Genomic DNA, 24,894 nt, shown 5'->3' with positions numbered 1-24,894 from the left:
CGGGCCTGGCTTCCGGAGAAGCTGTTCCTGGAATGCTTGGAGTTTGCCCCTTTTAGGGGGCAGATAGGCATTTGCTCAGTGGATAGACTCTTTGTGTTGGTAGAATCATAATAAACCCTTTTAGCAATGTATAACACAACTGGAAATATATAAATATAGTCCAAATGCCAATGCTTAGACCCAAGACATTAACTTCCGTTGGTGCTAATTACATGCATATCTGTCATTTCACTTATGAAATGGTCCTATATGGTCTAATGGCCGTCCATAAGACTTTTTTTCCAGCTTTACTTTTTTGCGCACACAGAGCACACGGATGCATGCATGCAGAGGGATGTTCATGCACACATACATGCACACGGTAGGTACATCCCACACACACACAGACACACACATACACCCTTGCCACTGCCAGGCTCCCTGGCACTACCTGATGGAGGCGTTGCCTGTTCCCTCTGACTCTGGCCTGACTAGTTCCCGGCGAGATGTGACTTGTGGGCAGGACCTGCAGTGTGCCTCTCCCAGGGACTGACATCATAATCGCTCCCGTGGCCTGGTTGTGAAGACTTTGGCTGGTCTCCAGGGAGGAGAAGGAATTTGAGAGCTGTCTTGAGGTGTGGGAGAAGAAGGTTCTTGGCCTCCCTGCACTGTGCCTAGGCGGAGCTGCTGTGAGCTCTGGCTTTGCAATGCCCAGGGCCAGAGCTCCCATCATTGCTTCTCCCGGAGTCCTGCAGAACTGAGTCCATGGCTAGTCCAGAGAGCTATCTGGAGTGTCTGCGGAGAAACAGACGTTCCTAGAAAGTGGTCATTAGGTGGGAACTGTTGTTCGCAATGACTGGTCTCCACCCGGAGTCTCCCTCCCCGCATACAGTGTGCCCCCAAAAGCAAGGACCGCATCCCCTACATCCTACGTCTTCTTCCTTCTTGTTCAGAACTGGCGTATATTAGATGTGCAGTGCTTTCCACTTATGTAGAGAATGCTTTTCAGCTGGGGGCAGAGCCTGGTGTGCCTGGCTCGGTGTGCACAGCACGCAGAATCAGCAGAAATGAGTTACCGCATGTTAAAATGATTTACTACAGGCGGCTAGGCTGAGAAAGCCCTAGAGGCTTGGGTTCTTTCCATCTTTTTTTTTTTTAAAAAAGATTTATTTTATTTGTTTGAAAGGCTGAGCTATAGAGAGAAAGGGAGAGACAGAGAGATCTTCCATCTGCTGGTTCATTCCCCAAAGGGCCAGAGCTGGGCCAGGCTGAAGCCAGGAGCCTGGAACTCCATCTGGGTCTCTCACTTGGGTGTCAGGGACCCAAGCACTTGGGCCATCTCCTGCTGCTTTTCCAGGCCTATTAGCAGGGAGCTGGATCAGAAGTGGAGCAGTTAGGACTGAAATCAATGCTCATATGGGATGCCAGCATTGCAGGTGGTGGCTTATCCCACTGCTCCACAACATGTGTTCATGTATGTGAAACAACATTCTAGTTTGAACTCCTAGATAGTGAATCAAAACCCAATTTAGAATGACAGCTCATAACCAAGGAAAATAAAACTTAAGCCTAGTCAATCAAAACCCCATAATCTCTAACTAGGAACTTTCCACTTTAACCCATCAAATATTTTCTTTGGTGGGGGGGCATTCGGAACAGAAGTTCAGTCGCTGCTTGGGACACCAGCATTGCACATCCCGGCAGAGTGCCTGGTTCAAGTCCACTTCCAATTCAGCTTCCTGCGGATGCACATCCTGGGAGGCAGCAGATCAGGTACTTGGGTCCCTCCCACCCAGGCGGGAAAGCCAGAGCTCCAGCTTCCTGGCTTCAGCCTGGCCCAACCTCGAATGTGGCCAGAGTTTGGGGAGTAAACGAGTGGATGGAAGACTTCCGTCTCTTTGCCTTTCGAGTACAATGAAAATAAACAAAATTTTAAAATACGTGTTTTCTTTGTCTTGTTTCCCAGGCAAAGATTTCCTATAGAAATCTTCCCACATCCCCCCCCCACACACACACACACCCCTGTCTCCTGAACTCATGACTCACAGCCAGCTCAAAGAAACTCTTCAAAACTTCAGTAGGTCTAAGCTTATCTTTTAGCATGTGAATGAAGGAGATTGTTGGGAAGACAAAATAGAGGTCAGGTTGACCTTGGAACCAGAGCGCAGAGGCTAAGCCCCAGGACAGTTCGGAAGAAAAGGCAGGGGCGGGGAGGAGGAAGCTCTGACCTGCCAAAGCGTTAGCAGTTCTGTGGTCCGTGCAAGATTGCTCTCAGGGGCCCACGCTTCAAATCCCCGCCCTGCTTGGAATCCTTGAGTTATTCCTCTGGGCCTCCTGAATGAAGTTTAAAGTCCCTCCAGGACACTCACAGGCAGACCCCGCCCATCTCCACATCTGCATGCAACAGCAGCAAGCCCTGGGTCCCAGCCACACCCCAGCCGGGCTGGGAGCTCTCCTCCAGCTTACCAGCTTGAGTGGCACTTTCTGCCTGGAACGCCCACCTCCGTGCTGTCTGCCTGGAAAACTTGAGCCCCAGATGCAATACCCTCTCCTTGGAGAAGCCCTGCCCAGCCACTACTATCAGCTCCACCGCTGTGCCTGCTACCGAAGCACTCCGCACATGGTTAGGTGAACGTCCAACTAGTTCATTTAAGATTTTGCACTAACTCATCACCCTCTATGTCTCAGCGATGACTTTGGTGACGCAAAACAGAATCTGCCTCCGAAAGCGGGTAAGGTGCCTGGGTCACATGCACGCTATGCGGGGCAGCTCGGGAAGGAACCGCCACGTGGCGGAGCTGTACCTCCATTGTCTTTCCTCTGGGGAACGCTGTCCCAAACCCTCCCTTCACACTGAATACAGCGAAGCCCTTGCTTTACCACGAAGGCCCCACATGGCCCAGGCCTTCTGGTCTTGCTCAGCTCTTTCTCCCTCTCGCTCTCCAGGCTTCAGCCTCAGGGCTGTCTGTTCTTATTGGAACGCACTGGCACCTGTCTCAGGGCTGATGCACTGCCTACTCCTCCGCCTGGATCCTTCCCAGTCCCAGCTGCTGCCAGCCCTTCATCCTCAGCTCAAGTATCACCTCTTCCAAAAAGTCCTGTCCTCCAAAACTGTACCCCCATCACCCTACCTAATGTTCCCATTGAACACCTGCTGCCCTCACCTTCTATCATGTAAATCGTCCTATTTGTTTTCTTGTTTGTTTATTTGCTTGTTTAGTGTTTTGGGACTCAACTATCAGTACCAAGGAAAAAGTCTGGTTTTGTTCACCAGTTTACCTCCAGCACTTGCACTGAAATAAACAGTTGTAGGATGCATTGGGTCATGGTCAGATGCACCAGGTCTGATCTTGAGCCCCAACATTTATAGTCTGGGTGCTTTTACTTCTCTTGACCCATTTTCCTCATCTGGCTGGTGGTGGTGAGAATGCCTGCCTTGTGTGGTCGTTCCGGGGATGAAGACACACTGATCTGAGGTTCCACCCCTTGCTGGGACTCGGAGCATGTTAGGTGCGTGCTGCATGGTTGTACGCAAGAAGCAGAGTACCAGCAGTCCATCCCCTCCAGGGGTCCTGATCCATGGCTTCAGCCTGGTCACAGATTCCCTGTAACTGGGGCTCGGAGGACAGGTCCCAGCTCCAATGGCACACTCTCAGCCAAGTTTGTGTCGGCTGCTCCCAGCTCAACTCAAGGGTTCCACTATGACCTTAAACTCTACATGTCCAGGAGGAGCCGTGGGCAGTCTTCCAAGAACACACCAGATGAACGCAACTTATCGCTGCGTTAAACAGTACACCCAGGCTGCCCGAGGTCCTGGAGAAATTACCCAACACTGCTGCAACAAATCACCACCAACACAGCACCTTCAAACAACCCAGGTTTATTGGTGTCTGGAGGTCAGAAGTCTGAAACTGGTTTCATGGGACTAAAAACCAAGGTTTCAGGAGAGCCATGCTGCTGGAGGCGCCGAGGAGGGCCCATCCCGCTGCCTGTTCCAGAATCCGCCCGCACCTGTTGGCGCCTGGCTCCTCTCTCCATCTTCACCATCAGCAGTGCAGCATCTTTCAATCTCCCTCTCACCCCCACCCTCCTTCCTCACCCTCCTGGGGACCCATGGTTCCATGGGGGCCACCGGGATAACCTAGGGGTCTTAATCCCACTTGTGCAGTCTCATTTGCCATAACACATTCGTGGGTCTGGGAATTCAGATGGAGACATCTTTGGGGGGGGGTGGGGAATGCACCATGAAGACCCTGAGCAGCATGGACCTCGGCACCCTGCCTCCCTACCGACTCTGCTCAAAGTAGAACTCGGTGCGGGCCGTGGGCTCGCTCTCCTTGGTGAGCTGCACTGGCTGCTCGGGCTCGGCCGGGCCACTGACGAACCAGCCAGGCCAGGCAGCAGCCTCCAGCCTGAAGGCAGAGCCCAGGCTGCTCTGGAAGAAGGTGAAGCGTGTGGCCTCTTCACCCCCCTTGTAGAGGTCCTCGATGTTCACATCCTGTGGGGGCAAGGAGGCAGCTGCGTTTTGCACATTCCCAGGCAAGGGTCTCAGTGCTGGGTGCAGGGGGAGATGGTAGAGACCTGGGGCACTTGGTTGGGCATCCACAGATGGGTGCTTGTAGGGAGCAACTCGGACTAGACTAAGTTACTGGAATTAAGACTTATTCTATGCATCTGCTCTCCCACAATATGGCGCTGGGAGAGGAGTAAACAACTTCTACACAGCTGCCTCCAGTTCGACCAGTAACCTGCAGGAGCTGATCCTGCTCCTGATTGGAGGAGAACAGCGTGCTCGGCGTGTGGGTAGCAGAGTTGGGATTGGTGGAAGAGGACTATAAAGGAGGAGAGAGACAACATGCATGAGGAACATCTAAAGGGAACATCCGGATAACATCTGAGCAGCCCCCGAGAGAGCCTGCCAGCGGTGTGCCGCTCCCCCGCGGAAGTGGGGAAAGTGGCAGGGGGAGCTGCCCTTCCACGGAGGTGGAAGGATCAGCAGCCAACCCGGGAAGAACCAGCAGCAAACCCGGGAAGGGCCGAGCAGACAAAAGAACAGCGCAGGGTCTAGTGTCGTTCCTTCGCGAAGAGGGGGAGCGACAGGTGCTCGGGTGCCAGAGCATCCTGGGGCGGGCTGGGTCTGCAGTGTCCCCCAGGACCGGGGAGTGGGGCATCTCACCTCTAGTTGTAGAGAAGGCCCAGCTTCTGTCTCCACACATGCCAGGCAGCGGCTCCCACCCTGGGTCCCCAGGAGGATGGGGACCTTGGCGCGGTCCAGGTCTCTGTTTGGAAGGATGCAGATCTTCTCTGGGGGCGCAGGGGTGGGTGGGGGAGAGAAGAGAGCCAGGTCTCACTGAGCAGAGGAATTGCACCTGGACAGACCCACTGCGGGCTACAGGGAAGCCCCGACTAAGTAGGGGGGTCGTGTCCCCTAGCTGGGAGAGGGCGCAGCGGCTTGTGGCTGGGTGCAGCCGCTGGCCCTGTGGCCGGGAGGGAAGCCGGAGAGAAGTGAGGGCCTGTGGTCAAGGGAGAGGGAACCTGTCGGAAGCTCACCCGCACTGCACTTGTCTACATCAGGATCTCCCACCAGCAGCTGGCCATCTCTTATGTACAGAACCTTCTGGTCTGTGTCTTTGATTCTGAAAGAGGACAGTGGTGCTGGTGGCTCTCCCCCACCTTCCCCCTCCTGGTCTGTCTGTCCTCAGGGTCCTTCAGGCCCCGGCTTTTCGGAGGTTGCGCTTTCTGCATTCAGCAGGCCCCAGCACCCATCAGGCAGAGCGCGGGAGCCAATGCTTCCCAATGGAGGGTAAAGCAGTTCTCAGCTTCCCCGGGACATTTCCCAGTGAGCCTTAGCCCAGATTTTCCAGGCCTGCTCCAGCGCCTCGTAGATATTTATTCTCTCTACAAAAGGTGTTAGGGAGTGAATAATTGTGATTTGCCTTGCAGATATTTTAAAGGATTCAAGGATTCTTTTTTTTTTTTTTTTTTTTTGGACAGGCAGAGTTAGTGAGAGAGAGAGAGACAGAGAGAAAGGTTTTCCTTCTGTTGGTTCACCCCCCAAATGGCTGCTATGGCTCACGCGCTGCGCTGATACGAAGCCAAGAGCCAGGTGCTTCCTCCTGGTCTCCCATGCGGGTGCAGGGCCCAAGCACTTGGGCCATCCTCCACTGCCTTCCCAGGCCACAGCAGAGAGAGCTGGACTGGAAGAGGAGCAACTGGTACAGAATCTGGCACCCCGACTGGGACTAGAACCTGGTGTGCCGGCGCCGCAGGTGGAGGATTAGCCAAGTGGGCCGTGGCACTGGCCCAAGAATTCTTATAAGAGAAAACCCACAAATTAAAAAAAAAAAAAAAAACAGCCTACATGATGCAATGTCTACCGCCCACTCTGGGCAGCACAAAGTGTACTTGGGCTGAGCCAAATACAGGAGGTTGGTGGAGACCAGAGCAGAGCTTGAGAGCGATTGTGTGGTGTGGCTGCAGCTCTCAAAGGCAGCCTGGGGGGGTGGGGCTCAGTGCATGCCGGGGAAGCTGGAGAGATACCGGGGTGAGCAGCTAGAACGTCAGGGCTGCACAGGTTGTTAGCGCCGTCGCCCAGCTGGTTTTAAAGATGTCCATCAGCTGCTCCCAGGGCCTAAGGAGCTCCTGAAAACTTTGAGGGCAGAACCCCTCTACCAACGCCACCACCTTCAAGACATCCTTCTCCCTCAATGACAGCTAAGCATCAGAACTTTTAGCTAGTGATTGTATGTGTTTACAGCAGGTTCATCTGTACAATAAAAATTAAAGTCTGAAAAGATCTGCTATTCCCCCGGAAACCTTGGCAGCCAGGACTCGACCAGAACCCCAGCTGGGTACCACATGTGACATCATCACTGGCATGTGACATCACTGGCATGTGACGTCACTGGCATGTGACATCACTGGCATGTGATGTCACTGGCACGCTTTGCCACCTCCGGCAGGCCAGGGCAGTGCTGGCCTACAGGGGGCGCTGAGCGACATGTTCCAGAAATCAATTTTTTTTTTTATATATTTCTTACATCTCATCTCATGCCTCAGAGGGCCTGTGGGAGTTTATGTCAAAAAACCACAGGCAACGAAGCACTAAACCAGAGCAAATCTCAAATAAGGAAAAATGCAGAGTTGAGTTGGAGGCCAGGCTGAGAGTAGGTGCTGCAGGGGCCACCGCGGCGATGCTGTCACCCAAATTCAGCGTCGCCCCTGAGCACTCAGAGACAACATGAGGTCTCATCTCTGGCTCTGCGGGAGGAGTTATTTAACTGCTTCAAGCCTCCGTTCCAAGATCTATCAAACGGGGTTAGTGAGGGTCCCCCCCGTGGCTTGCTAGCGGCTGGCATTTGCAGATTCTTAGGAAGGAGAGCTATCGTTAGCATGACGAGGAGGAAGCTTAACGGAGGGGTTCCGAGAACACAGTCTCAGCCTTCCTTCCCTTTTGTGGCCCCCTGATTGGGACAGTGGTGGACACACCAGGACTTACATGTAGTATCTCGCCATAGGCAGGGAACACATACTGCAGGTGTCTGGTTCTCGCTGAAGGGAGGAGAGAGAGAGAGACTGTTAGAGAATGATGCTAGGTGCAAGTGGGGACAGGCACATTGGGGCTCAACCACACCGCAGGCTGCAAAGGCCCCCTGGACCTCTCAGCTATAACTGACTGCCAGAGTCTTCCCCAACCCATCACACTCCAGGGACCCTCCCTCTGCCTCCTTCGAGCCACCTAGGAGCAGGCCAAGCTGGCAGGCGTGTGAGCCCGGGACATGTGCACTGCTGTAGCCCTAGGATTGACCCGACAGCTTAGCCAGGGCCCCTCCCAGGGCTGCACGGGGTGCGGTGTGCTCCACTGGAGGATGAGCCCAGCTCAAACCTGGTTCCACTTCCCAGCCTACCCTGGGGGTCCCCACACTCCAAACCCCCTGCCCAAGAAGGGGTGATGAGCATCCCCATGGAGTCTCCAGGGGCAGTAGGAGTGGGGAGAGTCTCAGGGAGCCTCAGCAAAGCTAAGCCATCCAAACCCCCTGTGCTCCTGCTCCAGGAGGAAACCACCTAAACTGAAGGTGCTGGCCCCATGTAAGCCCTCGACCACTCAGCTTCACACAGCCCTGCTCTTCCGGGCACCTGATCCGCCCCTAGCATGTCTACCCTTCCGAAAGGCCAACTCAGGAGCTGGCATGGGAAGGAGTCCAGAGCCAATCAGGAGTTGGACATGCCCAGAACAGTGAAGGTTCAATCGGATTCTCTCCAAGGAAGAAGGAAGAGAGGAGGAAAAATAGAAGAAAGCAGAAAACAAGAGGACGGAGGAAAGAAAGCAGGAAGGGGGGTGGGAAGAAGGAGGGGGACGGGGAAGGGTTAGAGTGGCGCCGGGGGATACATGGGGAGGCAGGTGGTGTCGAGGCCGGGACTAACCAGTACCTCGGCATTCCTGATGCCATGGCTGTGACCCAGGGGCTTTCGTCCTGGATCTGCCACCTTGTCACCTTGGACAACTCACTTTCTACCTCTGGGTCTCAAGTTGGGGGTTCAAGAGCTGACAAGAGTGAAAGCAGGAACCGAAAAAGGAAGAAACTCCATATGGATGTGGGGATGTGAATCAGTCTCACGGCTCGGCACATACCACGTGGTGGCGTGTGTTGCCCTTATTTGAAGAAAAAATAATTGGTTTCCTGAGTTTTTATTTACAAAAATGTTACCGTATTATTTTCAAAACAGTGAGGAGTTGGAAATAATCTGAATGTTCACTACCAGAAATTGGGTTCAAACATACGGCAACTTCAGTAAATAAGGAAGTAAAAGTTCATACAAGATGATATTGTGCCGGTGCTGCAGCTCAATAGGCTAATCCTCCGCCTAGCGGCGCCGGCACACCGGGTTCTAGTCCCGGTCGGGGCGCCGGATTCTTTCCCGGTTGCCCCTCTTCCAGGCCAGCTCTCTGCTGTGGCCAGGGAAGGCAGTGGAGGATGGCCCAAGTGCTTGGGCCCTGCACCCCATGGGAGACCAGGAGAAGCACCTGGCTCCTGCCATCGATCAGCGCGGTGCACCAGCTGCAGCACGCCAGCCGTGGCGGCCATTGGAGGGTGAACCAACGACAAAAGGAAGACCTTTCTCTCTGTCTCTCTCTCTCACTATCCACTCTGCCTGTCCAAAAAAAAAAAAAAAAAAAAAAAAAGATGATATTGTAAGAGAATATTTGATGACATAAAACTTTTCATGATATATTAAGCGAGAAATACAGGTTATAAATAATCTATACATTAAATTCCACTTAAACTCACACATATGCCTGGATAGAAACACACCTTTACAAAACAAAGACTCCCAGCACTGTGACCACAGGTAGTATGGCTGACAGGATTGGAAGAGATTTTTATTATTTTTTAAAATCTCAGTATTTTTTTTCTGCTAATAGACATGAATTTCCTTTGCCATGCAAAGTAGGTTTTAATATTTTTAATGAAGTGTTCACTCAGGTCATTGGCACCCAGATGGACCTGCCCATCTAATGCACCTGGGAGATTCTTGATAAGTCTTATATGCTAGGCTGAGGTTCCCATTTGCTACCACTTGGAAAGATGCCAGTGATCAGCCAGGCCTGGGTTGGCAGGCCAGCTCAGTCCTTCTCAGTCCTTAATGAACATATAAATCTCCCGCACCTCCTGCTAAAATTCTGATTCCCTAGATCTGGTGTGGAGCCTGAGGCTCTGCATTTCAACCCACAACCAAGTGATGTTAAGGCTGCTGGTCCCTGGACCCCACATTGAATAACAAGGGATCTGAGCTGGGGTAGCCAAAGGTAGCATGGCCCCAGTGCAAGCCCATTTGTTTTTTTTGTTTTTTTTTTTTTTTTCTTTTTCTTGCAAGCCCATTTGTTGATATGCTGTCTCTTAGCCAAACCCTTGGGGCCCCTTTGGTTAGGCCGACAGATGTAAGGGCAGCTGGGTAGCTGTGGCAAAGTCCAGGTGGGGCAGACCAAGTGGAGGGTCCTGTGTGAACCTGGACAGGCAAGCTGGCGTCTCCACTCTTGATCAGTGTAAACTCAAAGAGCCAGCTGAAAATCAGCACTGGCCCAGTCCAGCTGGATCTCTTGGGCCCTAGAAGCTTCCCATCCTGGCACAGTCCCAAATCTCCATGTATTTCCTGGAGACTCCTGTATCAGGCCCCCACTGCCTAAGTTCTGCTGGGTTGTGATGGAATGAGTAGAAAAGAGAAACTACTTGCTAGTCCACCAGAAGTCCTTCCATCAGAGAAGCTGGGATCCTGGGGCTCAGCTTCTGCCATGCTCCCTCCTAATGCACACCACCCCCGCCCCCATGCCATCCCAAAGTTCTCCTTTTCCTAGTGGACTATGGCCTATGTCCCTCATTTCTTCCTCTTACTTCTCCTTGACTACAGTCTCTGGCTTTCTGAGACTTCATCAGCCCTGCATGAAACATCGCCACCAAATGGCCCCAGGGTTTTTCTCCCTGTTCTTCTGCACATTAGCTATGTGAGGTCTGCTCTTTCCAAGACCAGCTTCTGTGGAGCCAAGTCTAAAGACTGCTGTTTCCTTGGATATATGGTCACTGTCTCCTAGGAACACTTGGCATTGACTGGTTCCCTTCATACTTCTCCTCTCCTTCTAGGGTTGCCTCTAAGGTTGAAGCTCATAAAACAAAGTCCTGGGGCTGGAGCTGTGGCTCAGTGAGTTAACACCCTGGCCTGAAGTGTTGGCATCCCATATGGGCGCTGGTTCGAGATCCGGCTGCTCCACTTCCGATCCAGCTTTCTGCTATGGCCTGGGATGGCAGTAGTAGATGGCCCAAGTTCTTGGGCCCCTGCGCCCATGTGGGAGACCCGGAAGAAGCTCCTGGCTCCTGGCTTCAGATCAGCGCATCTCCTGCCGTTGCAGCCATCTGGGTAGTGAACCAGCAGATGGAAGACCTCTCTCTCTCTCCCCTCTCTCTGTGTAACTCTGACTTTCAAATAAATAAATAAAAATCTTAAAAAAAAAAAAAACCAACAAAGTCCTAAGCACTTCTATCTCATATCCCATGGGATTGTAATTCATCAACTTCTATAATTGCAATGATCCTCTTGGTCTATCTCCTAAATCCAGACCGCACCTCCTACTTTATCTCCAGAGGTGTGCAGGAAATCCTAAGAGGGATTTACAGTCTAATAAATGTAAGGTTAAGTGAATTCCAAGTATCCTTCCCAGTTTCATTTCTGTCATTGCAGTCATAGTCCCCTCATCAGTGAAGTTCAAAACTTGAGAATCATGGACCATCTCTCCCACTTCTCTTCATTTTATGTCTAATTTATCCATTAGCCCCAGTAGATTATCCCTTTAAAACATAACTGTGTTCTTACCTGCCAGTACTATTGTATGGCTTGTTTTCTTGGCTTTTCTACCTTCAATTCAACTGAACCTATGTGAATACCTGGATTAGCATCCTCAGTACTTCTTTCACTGCATCCCTGCTCTAGGATCTACAGTGTCCACCCATCTTGCCACCATCTGGCCTGATTTAGCTGCACGACAGTGATGCACACCTCTGTGGATGCCAAACCACCTCGGCAGGCAACACAGCATCTTCTCTCCTCAGTGGGCAAACTCAGAGTTGTTTTGGATTTCTCTGCTCCAAAAGTCATCCTTCCTTATTGCTATCCATTCAGATTTTTCAGTATTAAGGTCACGGAATCCTATCAATATATATGGGTTCAGCAGCTAGTTCTGTCAAGTTAATTATCAGCTCGGAGCAACAGCTCAGGCATACAGGGTCATGTCACTTAACCTCCAAGCCCCAGTTTCAACGTCTATAAATTCATATGATTAGATTATATAGTTATTAAAGTTCTTTCTAGGTCAGACCATCCATGATTCTAGGACTCAAAGTTAATGGATCTTTCCCTTACTATTGCAACCCTACTCTAGCTCCTATTAAATTTTGCTGTATTGTTTATTATTATGTATTAAGGCGTTTTTCTCATATAGAAGTCAATAAGATTTTGAAGTCATGAAGCATAGCTTGTAGCCCACTCGAGGCTCTCTCCAACCACTCTGTCTGATATACGTTGCTACTTATGAGAAGGACACAGAAACATGCAGCAGACTTTGAACAGCAAGACTGGGTTCCAGACCAGGCCCTGCTACCCACTGGTCTTACCACCTCTGTCCCTAGGTCCTCAATTTATCATCATTGGAATGAGAGGATAGGTGAGGTCAGTACTTTTCAAAAATGTTAAATTTCACAATGAATTTTACACAGGACCTAATGAATGTAAAACAGATAAAGGCGACCTGTTTTGGCTGAAGCAAGGAGCGATGGAGACACCCTAGTATTTCTCTTTCCTACTGAAGCAGGCTATGCGCACACCTCTAAGGAACTCCCAAGCTTCCCTAGACACTGATTGAATATCACTGGCCCGGACAATTTCTTCTGAAATTACTCTCTAAAATCTGTGCTAGGTTTGGATGTGGTTTGTTCTCCCAAAGATTTGTGTGCTGAATTCCTGGTCTCCAGGGTGGCAGTGGTGGGACCTAGTGGGAGGTGGTGAGGTCACTGGGGGAACTATCCTTGCAAGGGATTAAAATGGTTCTTGCAGGACCTGGTCACTTCCCACAGAGAGGGTCATTCTAAAAAGGGCAAGCTGGGCTTCCTCTCTCACCAAGTGAGCTCATCATCTTGCACACACTATCACCATGGCGTCATCCATCATATTGTGATACAGCTGAGAGTAGGCTGAACAAAGGGGTCACCCAATCTTGGACCCTCAGGCACCAAAACTGTGAGGCAGACACATAAGCCTCAGGTATTACCCAACCTCAGCTGTTTTGTTACAGTAACAGAAAACATACAAATGCACCTGCAGTTCTAAATATTTAACACGGTTGACTTGACCGCACCCATACCCTCTATTCAAATTCCTCTTACGTGCTGCTAGATGTATGTCACATCCCATCATATTCTGTGGTGGGGACACCTTGTTACAAGAGCTTGCTTGCCAGGAGGAAGGAATGGGGATGCCCATGAGAAATCTTGACAGGAGGAAGAAAGAAAGGGAGACAGAAGGAGAAGACAACATTGCCTACCCACCACTGACCTGCTGATCCTGGGGACCTGGACCCTGAAGCCTGGAACCTCCGACTGATTTCTGCCAGGCATCTGCCTCGTGTTTATACTGTCTGGTCGGGGTGGATCAGGTCAGCAGCAATCTCTGTAATTGGCTCCTGTGCGGGGAGGAAGAAGAGCCCAGAGGTTTCACAATGTCTTCAGCACAGCATGGATAATAAAAAGGTGGGGACATTAATGAGTGTTTATTGAAGGGGGAGAGAGTCACCCATAAAGCCTCAGTACAGGCGAGGCACTGGGCCCTTGCTCTGTAGTTACTATCACAGACTCTATCATTAGTGGTGTAGCAGCCAAATAAACAGTGTTGGGGTCAGACGTCTTTGCTGTCCAGGGGCTCTATCCCAGTCTTGGAGAGATAGTGTGAGCATAAGAGAGAGTATGTCTGAAAGCTCCAAAGAGAGATAAACCTCTGATGCCCGAAGCCAGGCCACAGAGATAGAGCTGAGATGATAGCATCATGAGTGTGGCTCTGTTGGAAAGGTGGGAGGGAATCTCTGCTTTCCAACAGACTTGATTATGTGGTCCCGCCTTGATGAGATAGAACATCAAAAAAAATTTTTTTTCAAAAACCCACACAGCTGTAAGGGTCATACGTCCTGAGCTACTAGGGAATATGATGGTGTAAGCAAGACAGGGTAAAGAACACTCAGGTCTCTAATTGACACTAACTTACTCAGTCTAGCCATCCACCCATCCACCCATCTCTCCATCTCTCCATCTGTCTGTCTACCCTTCGACACTTCCACCCATCCATCGGAAGGAACAGAGAATCTTGGGCATAAGGCCTTATAGAGAACAACAATCCTATTGTAATTCTCCCTCTTAGGTCACTTGAAAAATTCGACAGAGGGTTTGGTGAGGAAGTGGGAAGGGTCATGGCAAAACTGATAAGCTTGTGGGATGAGAAACAAGAAAAGATGGTAAAAAACAGGACTGGGTTGTTGCTTTCTATGGTCAATGAACACTCTTCACACCCTCTCCCAATCTCTCTCCCCGACATGGGAAGGGCCAAGGTATGGTGTATTATATCAGGTAACCAGTGAGTGTTTACTAAGCCTTTATATTGCTATGTGATAAACACATACAATACACAGTCCCTGTTGTTAAGTAGCTTTATAGCCTGGCTGGGGAGTTAAGCATTTGAAAAGGTAATATAAAAGACCAGACTTTCTAAGCTGTGGGCCAAGGGCAGATTGGAGACAATAGTGGTAGAAAAACTCCTTGGATAAAAAGAATTCTTAGGACTGATAAATGGCCTTAGATGTGGCATCACAGTCTCCCTCGAAATGCGATAACCTGTGCTATGGAATCCCTGAGAAATAAATAGGTTAACTGGGCTTTTCCTCAACATCTTCAGGATCAGAGCCCTCATAACGTCTTTATGAAGCTTGAATAGTGTTTGTGGTCCCTGTGGTTAACATTTGGGACTCATGGGGCCAGCGCTGTGGCACAGTGGGTTGAGTTGCTGCCTGCAACACTGGCATCCCAAATGGGCGCCAGTTCAAGTCCCAGCTGCCCCACTTCTGATCCAGCTTCCTGCTAATGCACCTGGGAATGCAGTGAAAGATGGCCCAATGGTTTGGACCCTTGCAGTCCTGTGGGAGACCCAGATAGAGTTCCAGGCTCCTGGCTTATACCTGGCCCAGCTCCAGCTGCTGCAGCCGTTTGGGGAGTGAACCAGCAGATGGAAGCTCGTTCTCTCTCTCCTCTCTTTCCTCTCTCTCTCTAACTCTGCCTTTCAAATAAATAAATTAAAAAAAAAAAAAACTGGGGGCTCATACAGGAGAAACAGCTTCCACAATTTCCACTCTTGTGTTCCGCTTGTGCTCCCTGGGATTACACAGACAAGTATATTCTTGTACGCGACAGATCTTTGACTTCTTGAAGGGGGCTCACTGTGTATTGTTCCTTTGGGATAAAGACCCTCCGTGCTTGGCTTCTTCCCTTACGACTTTGTCTGTTCCTCAGAGCATATAACTGGCACAAACCCTACACCATGTGGGTATCACACTTCTACCAACATAGACCTGGGTCAGTGGTGTTTACTAAGATCCCAGAAATCTAAAGCCAGTAGGTTCTTCTCTCCTGGACAATCATGATCCAGCCCACACATTCTTTTTTTTTTTTTTTTTTTTTTTTTTTTGACAGGCAGAGTGGACAGTGAGAGAGAGAGAGAGACAGAGAGAAAGGTCTTCCCTTTGCCGTTGGTTCACCCTCCAATGGCCGCTGCGGCCGACGCACCGCGCTGATCCGATGGCAGGAGCCAGGTACTTATCCTGGTCTCTCATGGGGTGCAGGGCCCAAGCACTTGGGCCATCCTCCACTGCACTCCCTGGCCACAGCAGAGAGCTGGCCTGGAAGAGGGGCAACCGGGAGAGAATCCGGCACCCCAACTGGGACTAGAACCTGGTGTGCTGGCGCCACAAGGCAGAGGATTAGCCTAGTGAGCCGCAGTGCTGGCCAACCCACACATTCTTTTTTTTTTTTTTTTTTTTTTTGACAGGCAGAGTGGACAGTGAGAGAGAGAGAGACAGAGAAAAAGGTCTTCCTTTGCCGTTGGTTCACCCTCCAATGGCCGCCGCGTGTTCTAGTCCCAGTCGGGGCTCTGGATTCTGTCCCGGTTGCCCCTCTTCCAGGCCAGCTCTCTGCTGTGGCCCGGGAGTGCAGTGGAGGATGGCCCAAGTACTTGGGCCCTGCACCCCATGGGAGACCAGGAGAAGTACCTGGCTCCTGCCTTCGGATCAGCCCACACATTCTAAAGCTACTGCTTTACCGTCCCCACTTCTCTACTGACTTACGAGTGTTGACTCATCCCAGCTAATGCCCTGTTGAAGTCTGTCATCCCACAAATGGTGACGCAATCACTTCGAGCTGGCAAAACCTTCAAGAATGAGACGGGATTTGAGCTGCACTCTTAACTGGTGGAGGAGAGGGGGGAGAATGTCCCAGGATGGAGAAATATTTCCCACATTCTATACTCATGGGCCCCCATTATTTGCCAACTGTTATGCTAGGTACTTGGAAATAAATTGAAATTGACGCAGCCCTAACCTTGAGGTCATTCCAGGGGTCTCATACTCCCCAAGGCAACCTGCTACCACGCAGGGCTATGCACCGAGCAGATGACCAAGGATCTCAGCTCAGCAAAACCTTCTCTGGGGACATGTTGTCTCAACAAGGTAGTGAAAGCCCAGAGATTTCTTTGTGCAGAGAGGGTGAGTGAAGAACCCAAAAGCAGAGGAAGCACCATGAGGCTGTATCTGGGGCTATGGACACAGAATGTGACCTCGGTCTGCAGAAACACAGCCTGGTGCCCGGAGCTCGTGTTCTCAACAGCCCTGAGAGGCTGCCTGTTGTCCATGGACTTCAGCTGCATTTGGGCAGGTGCTTCTGAGATCCATGGAGGTAGCCCCTTCTATCCTGGCCACCTCCATGTTGGCCTTTCAGCAGACTCTGAACCTGTTAGACTGCTTCAACAGGGGAGGTATATGTAGAATACTTGGGGTCCCTCCTCTGTCTTCTCCCTGGTCCTCCAGGGTTTAGGTGGGGACACTGGGGACAGTCCCTGGCACATTTGGCTGGAAGTGCAAAGTTATTCAGAGAAGATCTGACCAGTGTAGAAATAGACTATTCAACAAATTATTATGATTGGATTTTAAAAGGAACACTTGGGTTAATAAAAGGGCTCTTGATTTTTTTTAAAGATTTACTTATTTATTTGAAAGGCAGAATTAGAGAAAGGCAGAAGACAGAGGTCTTCCACCCACTGGTTCACTCCCCAGATGGCCACAACAGCCAGAGCTGGACCAATCTGAAGCAAGGAGCCAGGAGCTTCTTCCGAGTCTCCCATGTGAATGCAGGGACCCAAGGACTTGGGCCATCTTCCACTGCTTTCCCAGGCCACAGTAGAGAGCTGGATTGGAAATGGAGCAGCCGGGACTTGAATCAGCACCCATAATGGACAGTGGCACTGTAGGCGGCGGCTTTACCTGCTATGCCACAGTGCCGGCCCCCTTTACTCATTTTGAGCATGAGAGTGAAAATATAGGAGAGAATTACAATGATAATACTTAAATGCATTTATTTTCCTTTTGGGGGTATTAGTTATCTATTGCTCTATAACAAGTTACTGCAGAACTTAACACAGCAGGCATTGATTGTCTCACGGTTTCTGAGGGGCAGCAAGGTCGAGCAGCCTAGCCCTCAGCAGGCTTCAATCAGTGCGACCAGGCTGCCGGCTGGGCTACAGGCACCCGAGAGCCTGTCCAGGCTGAAGGACTGGCTGCCTGGCTGCCCGGCTGCCCGGCTCAGCAAGCTCACCCATGTGGCCAGTGGGGGGAGACGCACTTTGGATCACGTGGGTCTCTCTATAGATAGCCACAGTGTCTTTTACAGCCCAACCTTGGAAGTGGTGTATCATTACTTCTTCTGCCACATTCCCTTGATCACAATGATGACTGGGACAACGCGGGAGGGAATTCATACAGTGTGTGAACACCAGGAGACGGGGATCAGCCGCAGCTGTACTCGTTTCCCGGGACACTGAGCCAATTCCCATAACCTCAGTGCTTTAGCACAACAGAAACTGATTCCCTCACAATTCAGGAGACCACAAGTCCAAAATCAAGCGTTGGGCCGGCCAGGCCCTCTCTGAAGACTGCAGGGGGAGAATGCTTCCTCTGTCAGCCTAGCTTCTGACAGCCGCCACATCCTTGGTGCTTCTCGGCTCGTGGCAGCATCACTCAGTCTCTGCCTGTGTCTTCACACGGTCTTTTTGTCTGAGTCCCCTGTCCTTCCAGAGACATGAGTCATCTTCGGTTTAGGTCCACATAACTGTCTTGACTAACTAACTGCATCTGCAAAGACCCTCTCTCTCCAAGTTAGGTCACAGTTCCAAGTTCTGAGAAGTTCTGAATTGGGGCGTGGGCACAGTTCATCCAGTACAACAACCCCCTTGGGGGCTGGACCCCACACCTTGTGGTCACAGGGGCTATGAGCATTCCAGGTTCCAGCACAGCACTTTTATTTTCTTGTAAATTCCTTACCCAGGAGATTCCAGTCACACAAACCTACCACACTCCCCATCTTGGGGGCTTTGTGGGGATCTCTTTTCTGGTCCCTGCTCTTGCTGCCCGAGCAGCAGAGCTCAATTTATTTTGAATTTCTTTCCAGGGACAACTCAAGCATGCGGTCAGCCCTGCTGGCCTCAGGATCAGTGGCATTTCTTATTATTAGATAAGGAATCCATCCTTGTTGCACAACAATGAGGAAATATGGAGAAGTAAGAACATAGAGAAGTTACCTATACTGCCACCACGATAACATGACTATAATTGACATAAATCTTCCAGAATTTTTGTCTAGACAGAAATACATGGGCACTTTTAAAAATTCAAATGAAATTATAAATTGCACTACTTTGTGGCTGGGTCGTCTCACTTATGGTATCTCGAGCATCTTCCCATGCACGTAGACATCGGCATCTGGGATTTTCATTGTACCTCGGGTTCCAGAGATGCATGCCCTGTCCATCTTCTGCCTTCCAAGCTGGAGTCATTTCCTCTGACACCACCGCTTGTCCACAGCCAGAGGATGAGGGCAGAGATGGAAAAGGCAGCAGCAGATGATGGCCAGATGAATGGGAAGGAGGAGGGGCTGGGGGCCTTGAGTCACTTAACTGTACAACCACCTCTGTCTCCTGCACAGTGGGGAATAGCAGGACCTTCATTGGCCACCTGACTGGCCTGTGGAGTTCAAGGGCACTGGGTCTGTTTTGGCTGAGCATGAAGTATTCTCAACCCAGCTTCCACCTTCTCCCTTTGAAAACTTTTTATGTTATTCCCAGTTTAGCGCATGCAGTTCCTATGAGGTTCCAGACCAACAGCACCACTCAAGAGAGAGGGAAACTGAGCTCAGGTCCCAAATCTCAGAAGAATTTGCCCACAAATTCAGGATCAGGAAGTGAGAGCGTGGCCACGTGCGCAGTAAGTCTGAGCACACAGGGGGCGGTCACCCATTATGGGGCTCCTTCACCCCCACCCCCGCCCCGGCTGGCCCTGCCCAGGGAGCTCTGAGGGTCAGGTCACCCTAGTCACACTGCTGGAAGTAGAAGTCCGTGATGGGGGCATCCCAGCCAGCATTATCGGGGATCTGGGCGAGCCTGACAGGCTGGTCAGCCTCAGGCACTGTGCACAGGAACCAGCCTGGGTAGGCAGCTGACTCAAAGCTGGAGGTGAGCCCCATGTCCCGCCGGTAGAAGGTGAAGCTCTTGGACTCCTGGGCGTCGCGGTAGAGCTCCATGATATTCACTGGCTGCCGGCAGAGAGGCAGGGCTAGTGAGAGGCAGGAGTGGGAGCGCTGGGAGGGCTGGGCTGGGGGAGGGCAGGAGGAGGCGGAGCTGCTGCGGTCGGCAGGACCCAGCCAGGGTGTCCTGAACAGCACCGCAGCACAGAACACCCAGTATCTGTTGGCTCAATCACCAGATGGTGCGGGTGCCTCGTCTCGACTCACCTCTAACTTCAGAGTTGGCTCCTGCTCCATCCCACAAGACAGGCACCTGCTTCCTCCTTGGACACCCAGGATGACTGGCGAGAGCCTGGCATCCAGTGACCGGTTGGGGACAACACTGATCTCCTCGCCTAGAGGGAGGAGGCAAGATGCAGGGGGCCTTGACTGCCCTTCTGTCCCCACTCCCCTCCACAACCCCACCCTGGACCCCAGGGAGCAGGACCAAGGTGAGCAGACAGGGAGCCTCTTAGCAGCTGTTGCGTGGGGAAGGCTGGTTTCCTGCCTGCTGGCCCAGAGTGGACATCGAGGCACACAAGCACACTGCAGCACCTCCCATCCCACCCGCTGGCTCAGGACCAGATCTCCCAGGCTTCTCTAACCCCAAGTAGATTCCAGGACCCTTGGCATTCGGGTCTCTTTTCCGAAACTTGTCTTGAGGAGCCTCCCATTAGAGCTGTCTGGACTTCTTCCTACCCGCTGTGAGATTCCTGAGAGCGTAAGAGTGTCGTGTTTTTTCTGCACAAGCTCACACACATACATGCATGTATACACACATTGCAGCCATACACAGGTGCTCACAGATACCTGCACACGCACACATACACACAACCACAACATATGCACGCACATGCTTGTGCACACACACTTGCAGTATGTACACATACACACATAACCATGACATGTCCATATATATGCACACCAGTACACACCCGCACACATGCACACATAACCATCTCATGTATGCATATATTCACACACACACACACACGGATACATGACTTAGCACAGGCGCTCTGCCTGGCCTCAATGTCCCATAAGCACACCCCAGATGGACAGGGTGCATTGCTGTGGAAAGAGTTTTCAGTGTGGGGGCCAGATGGCACCACCACCCTGGGTGGCTGAGGGTCCTCAGAGAGTGGAGAGGGTCCCAGGGTGGAGAGACAGGCCCCACCCCCGCCCCACAGCGGGTTATGAAGACAGAGAGTCTGCTGCACTTCTCTCCTCAGCGCCGACTCCCAAGAAATGGAACAGTCTGGCCCAAGGCTACCTGGGAAGGAACGACAAACCACTCCTCCTGGAAAACAGTCCCACCTCTGCATAGAGGCTTCAGCATCGCTGGGGCTGGGGTCCGCTGTCTGCTGGAAGCCTGCTCTAGGCGGCTCTGCCTGCTGGGCTAGGCCTGGACTCACCGCATGGCTGCTCCAAGGCCTCTGCAGACCCCTCCCCACCCAGAGAGCAGAGAGACGTGAGCAAGTCCTCAGGTTCACCAACCTTTGATGACCTTCCCTGCGTGCAGCCCTCCAGCCAGAAGCTGGTCATTATGCAGATAAAGCACCTTCAAGGCCGAATCCTTCATTCTGGAACATTGGGAGGGGAGAAAACTCTATCAGGGGAGGGATGGGTGCCCCGGAGAGCACCCCAATCGCAGGCATTTATCTCCCTGCTGTGCTGGATGTCAGCCCGGTCTCCTAGCCCTGCTGGCTCATGCCCTCCCAATGGATGACCCCTTAGGGGTTGGCTCCATATTTTCAACTCCAATCAATCTTCCCCATGTGCTGTGCTGGAAGAGACACTGGACCGTGAGTTGGAGCCTGGGTTCTTGTCTCCACTGTATTGCCACCGCTGCTGGTTTACAACAGATAAGTCACTCACCCTCTCTGGGCCCAAGTGTCCCCATTGCTAAACCAAAACAATGGATTAGAAAACAACTGGACCACTTTTTGATTAAAATCTGATCCTTAGCTGCTACCCAAGACTGTACGTTAATTTGTTTCCATTTGGCACATGTCCCTACTAAGTGAAGAATTTCTTAAAATTTAACATTTTTTCATCTTTGTTTTTCCGAGTTATCTCCTACCTACGGTCTTGGTGACTTTCTGACATCCTGTGAGGTGTTATATGGGGAAGAACTTAGCAGTGTAAAAACCGGTTCAACGTCTGGCCAAACTCAATCAAACAAGCTGTGTCCCTTCAGAAGCTCTCCGAGTCACTCGGGTGAGAAGTTGTGCGGTGGTCCTCTCCTAAGCGTTAGCCCCCCGACTCGATTAGGGATCTCCATGCTCAGAGCATCTCATGGGACCGGGATCCCGTAGGACACACCTTGAGAGGTGCTACCCAGTCTGCACTAGACATCCATAGCAGGCTGCCTCCAGAGCCCCGGAAATACCCAAATCCACAGGTGCTCAAGTCCCTCATAGAAAACGGCGTAGTATTTGCCTATAACCACCCTCTAGCCTATGTTAAATCACCTCTATCACAATCACCTCTATTTAAGCCATCTCCATGTATAACACCTAGCACAGGGACATGTCACGTCAGCGTCGTTGCACTGTATCGCATGGGGAATCGTGGCAAGCCTGTACGTAGTCAATACAACTCAGTGTGAGGTGCAGGCGGAGCGGTGCACCTGTTTTAGAGTATGCTAGTGGGCAGACAGCAGGGAAGTGGTGGCACTGAGTGCCCTGGCTGACCCCAATTCAGTGCGGTGGGTGGCAACACCAGAGCTGTGCTGAGGGGTCTGCAGAGCCCCGCTCTCACCATGGAGGGTGTCACACTATACCCAGAGGTTCCCTTGTTGCCCCCTAGCACTGGGGAACTCTCACGAGGAGCCTTGCCCCAGCCCTGCTCCTATCCGAGGAAGGCTGAAGGAACTTCTCTAAGGGCCATCAGGTGCTGTCCACAATGTCCCTGCTACCTGCTCCACCTGGGAAAACCTAACTCTGGACAACCTCAACCCCCCCCCCCCCCACATACACCCCCTCACCCCTCTGGTAAGGCCGGTCAACTGGTCTACCCAGCACTCACTTCCCCCAGAGCGCACCATCCAATCAGAGGCTCAGAGACTCACCGGAAGCACAGTGCCCCACTCAGGACCATCTTGAGCTCCTAGACGCGTAGACTCAGCGATTCTGAAACGAACAACAGAAAATCTTGCTGGGGGGAGACAGAGGCCGAGCTGGCAGGGGTCTAGGTAGGCAGCAGCAGCCTCCTGGGTCTCCCGGCAGGTCAGCAGCCCCCCCTCCAAACCCCACGCAGGGGATTCTGAGTGTGAGGTCAGGCCAGAGCCCCACTCCTGCCCGTGCCCCCAAAAGATACCTCTGAGCGTGCCTTGGTCCTGGCAGGAGCTAGTGATGTTGACCTGCTCCGGTAAGGCCGCCTCTGCCTTTAAGGCATAATGCACCAGGGAGGAGCCTGAAACCGCAGCCACCTGGGGAGGAGCAGGCTTCCAGCGGGAGTGCACACCACCCCAGCGCGCGGGCGGAAGGACGTTTTTGGAGCCAGTCCCCTGCCAGCCATCCGGGTCTTTCCGGCATCCCAGCGCCTGCCAGGAGCAGCTCAAGGAAGACACCCCCTTCCCCGCCGCCCTTCCTTCCCGACCTCTCTCCCTGAATCCCCTTCCTTCCTTCCTTCCTTTGCCAGGCCCATGGGAGATGCTGGAGGCGGGGCTCTGCTGCTCAGGGAATATTTAGGCTACAGATTCATTGTAGCAAAACCTGAAAATCCAGAAGAGCAAAATGTGAATACGCAAGTGTCTTCTGTGAATGCGCTATTAAAAAAAACCCAGTGTGGAGGCCTGCGTTGTGGCGCAACGGGTTAAGCAGCTGTGTAGGATGCCAGCATTCCATATGAGCCCAGGTTCGAGTCCTGGCTGCCCTGTTTCTCAGCCAGCTCCCTGCTATTTCACCCCAGTGCTTGGGCCCCTGCCACCTGTGTGGGAAACCCGGGTGGGGTTCCTGGCTCCTGGCTTCTGCCTTGCCTAACCCCAGCCATTGCAACCATTTGGGGAGTGAATCATCAGTTGGAAAAGTACTTGGCTCCCTGCTACCCATGTGGGAGACCAGATTTGAGTTTCTAGCCCGTCCTGGCTTTGGCCTGGCCCAGCCCTGGTTGTTGGAGGCATTTGGGGAACGAACTAGTGGATTGTTCTCTGTCCGTCTCTGTATCTCTTCATTTCAATTAAAATAAATAATAAAATTTTTAAACAGTGATTTTGGTGCTAAAAATGTTTGAAATCCATGCATAGTTTTTTTTTTTTTGCTTTTTTTTTTTTTTTTTTTTTTTGACAGGCAGAGTGGACAGTGATAGAGAGAGAGACAGAGAGAAAGGTCTTCCTTTGCTGTTGGTTCACCCTCCAATGGCCGCCACGGCCGGCGCACCGCGCTGATCCGAAGGCAGGAGCCAGATACTTATCCTGGTCTCCCATGGGGTGCAGGGCCCAAGCACTTGGGCCATCCTCCACTGCACTCCCTGGCCACAGCAGAGAGCTGGCCTGGAAGAGGGCAACCGGGACAGAATCCGGCGCCCCGACCGGGACTAGAACCCGGTGTGCTGGTGCCGCAAGGTGGAGGATTAGCCTACTGAGCCGCGGTGCCGGCCGCATAGTTTTTACACAATACACACTTTCCATGAACTTTTGGAAGACCCCTCTTTTTTAAAAAAAAAAAAGATTTTATTTATGTATTTGACAGGTAGAATTACAGACAGTGAGAGGGAGAGACAGAGAGAAAGGTCTTGCATCCACTGATTCACTCCCCCAATGGCCGCAATGGCTGAGGCCAGGCCGATCTGAAGCCAGGAGCTTCTTCCAGGTCTCCCACGTGGGTGCAGAGGCCCAAGCACTTGGGCCATCTTCTACTGCTTTCCAAGGCCATAGCAGACAGCTGGATCGGAAGAGGATCAGTCAGGACTAGAACCAGTGCCCATATGGGATGCCAGCGCTGCAGGTGGAGGATTAACCTACTGCGCCATAGTGCTTTCTCCAGACCCCTCATGTTTTTGTATCCACAAATTCTCAGATACTTCATCCTTTAAGGAATGGAGCTCAATTTCCCCTTACCTTAGTGTGACCTGGAATTTATGACTTGTTTCAAATGACCATGTTTCATGGAGGAACTGATTATGTCCCTTCTAAGACTAGGTCTTTTTTTTTTTTAAGATTTATTTATTTATTTGAAAGTCAGAGTTAGAGAGGCAAAGGGAGAGGCAGAGAGAGAGAGAGAGAGAGCGGTCTTCCATCCACTGGTTCACTCCCCAGTTGGCCACAATGGTCAGAGCTGCCAGTAGCCAGGAGCCAGGAGCTTCTTCCAGGTCTCCCACACGGGTGCAGGGTCCCAAGGACTTGGTCCATCTTCTACTGCTTTCCATAGCAGAGAGCTGGGTCAGAAGTGTAGCAGCTGGGTCTTGAACCGGCACTGCAGGCAGCAGCTTTACCCGCTATACCACAGCGCTGGCCCCGAGACTAGGTCTTAAAAAGCATTGTTGCTTCCTCCTTGCTCTATCT

At 51.7% G+C, this 24,894-nt stretch overlaps 2 protein-coding genes across 5 annotated transcripts; both read right to left on the bottom strand.

Moving 5' to 3' along the window:
- Positions 1 to 3,835: 3,835 nt before the first annotated feature.
- Positions 3,836 to 13,204, bottom strand: IL38 (interleukin 38). Of its 3 annotated transcripts, none has more exons than XM_002709611.6 (5): positions 13,078 to 13,204; positions 7,478 to 7,530; positions 5,530 to 5,615; positions 5,156 to 5,283; positions 3,836 to 4,477 (listed from the first exon to the last, which is right to left on the bottom strand). In XM_002709611.6, exons 2-5 carry the CDS (start codon positions 7,507 to 7,509, stop codon positions 4,265 to 4,267), a joined length of 459 nt encoding a protein of 152 aa, XP_002709657.3. In that variant the 5' UTR covers positions 7,510 to 7,530; positions 13,078 to 13,204; the 3' UTR covers positions 3,836 to 4,264. The 3 variants fall into 3 exon arrangements, with proteins under 3 accessions (XP_002709657.3, XP_051692479.3, XP_089182248.1); XM_051836519.3 differs by having other exon boundaries at positions 13,071 to 13,150; XM_089326122.1 differs by lacking the exon at positions 5,530 to 5,615 and having other exon boundaries at positions 5,156 to 5,258.
- Positions 13,078 to 23,046, bottom strand: IL36RN (interleukin 36 receptor antagonist). Of its 2 annotated transcripts, none has more exons than XM_089326123.1 (5): positions 22,710 to 23,046; positions 22,462 to 22,522; positions 20,886 to 20,971; positions 19,617 to 19,744; positions 13,078 to 13,204 (listed from the first exon to the last, which is right to left on the bottom strand). In XM_089326123.1, the coding sequence occupies exons 2-5, from the start codon at positions 22,488 to 22,490 to the stop codon at positions 13,151 to 13,153; spliced, it is 297 nt and encodes a 98-aa protein (XP_089182249.1). In that variant the 5' UTR covers positions 22,491 to 22,522; positions 22,710 to 23,046; the 3' UTR covers positions 13,078 to 13,150. The 2 variants fall into 2 exon arrangements, with proteins under 2 accessions (XP_089182249.1, XP_002709656.1); XM_002709610.6 differs by lacking the exon at positions 13,078 to 13,204 and adding an exon at positions 16,801 to 19,418 and having other exon boundaries at positions 22,710 to 23,032.
- Between the last annotated feature and the right edge of the window lie 1,848 nt (positions 23,047 to 24,894).

Source organism: Oryctolagus cuniculus, chromosome 2 (assembly GCF_051225735.1).
Source record: "Oryctolagus cuniculus isolate XC-2025 breed Fujian yellow rabbit chromosome 2, ASM5122573v1, whole genome shotgun sequence".
Classification (NCBI taxonomy): Eukaryota; Metazoa; Chordata; class Mammalia; order Lagomorpha; family Leporidae; genus Oryctolagus; species Oryctolagus cuniculus.
The sequence above is the reverse complement of the archived record's forward strand: the minus strand, read 5'-3'. Positions and strand labels throughout refer to the sequence as shown.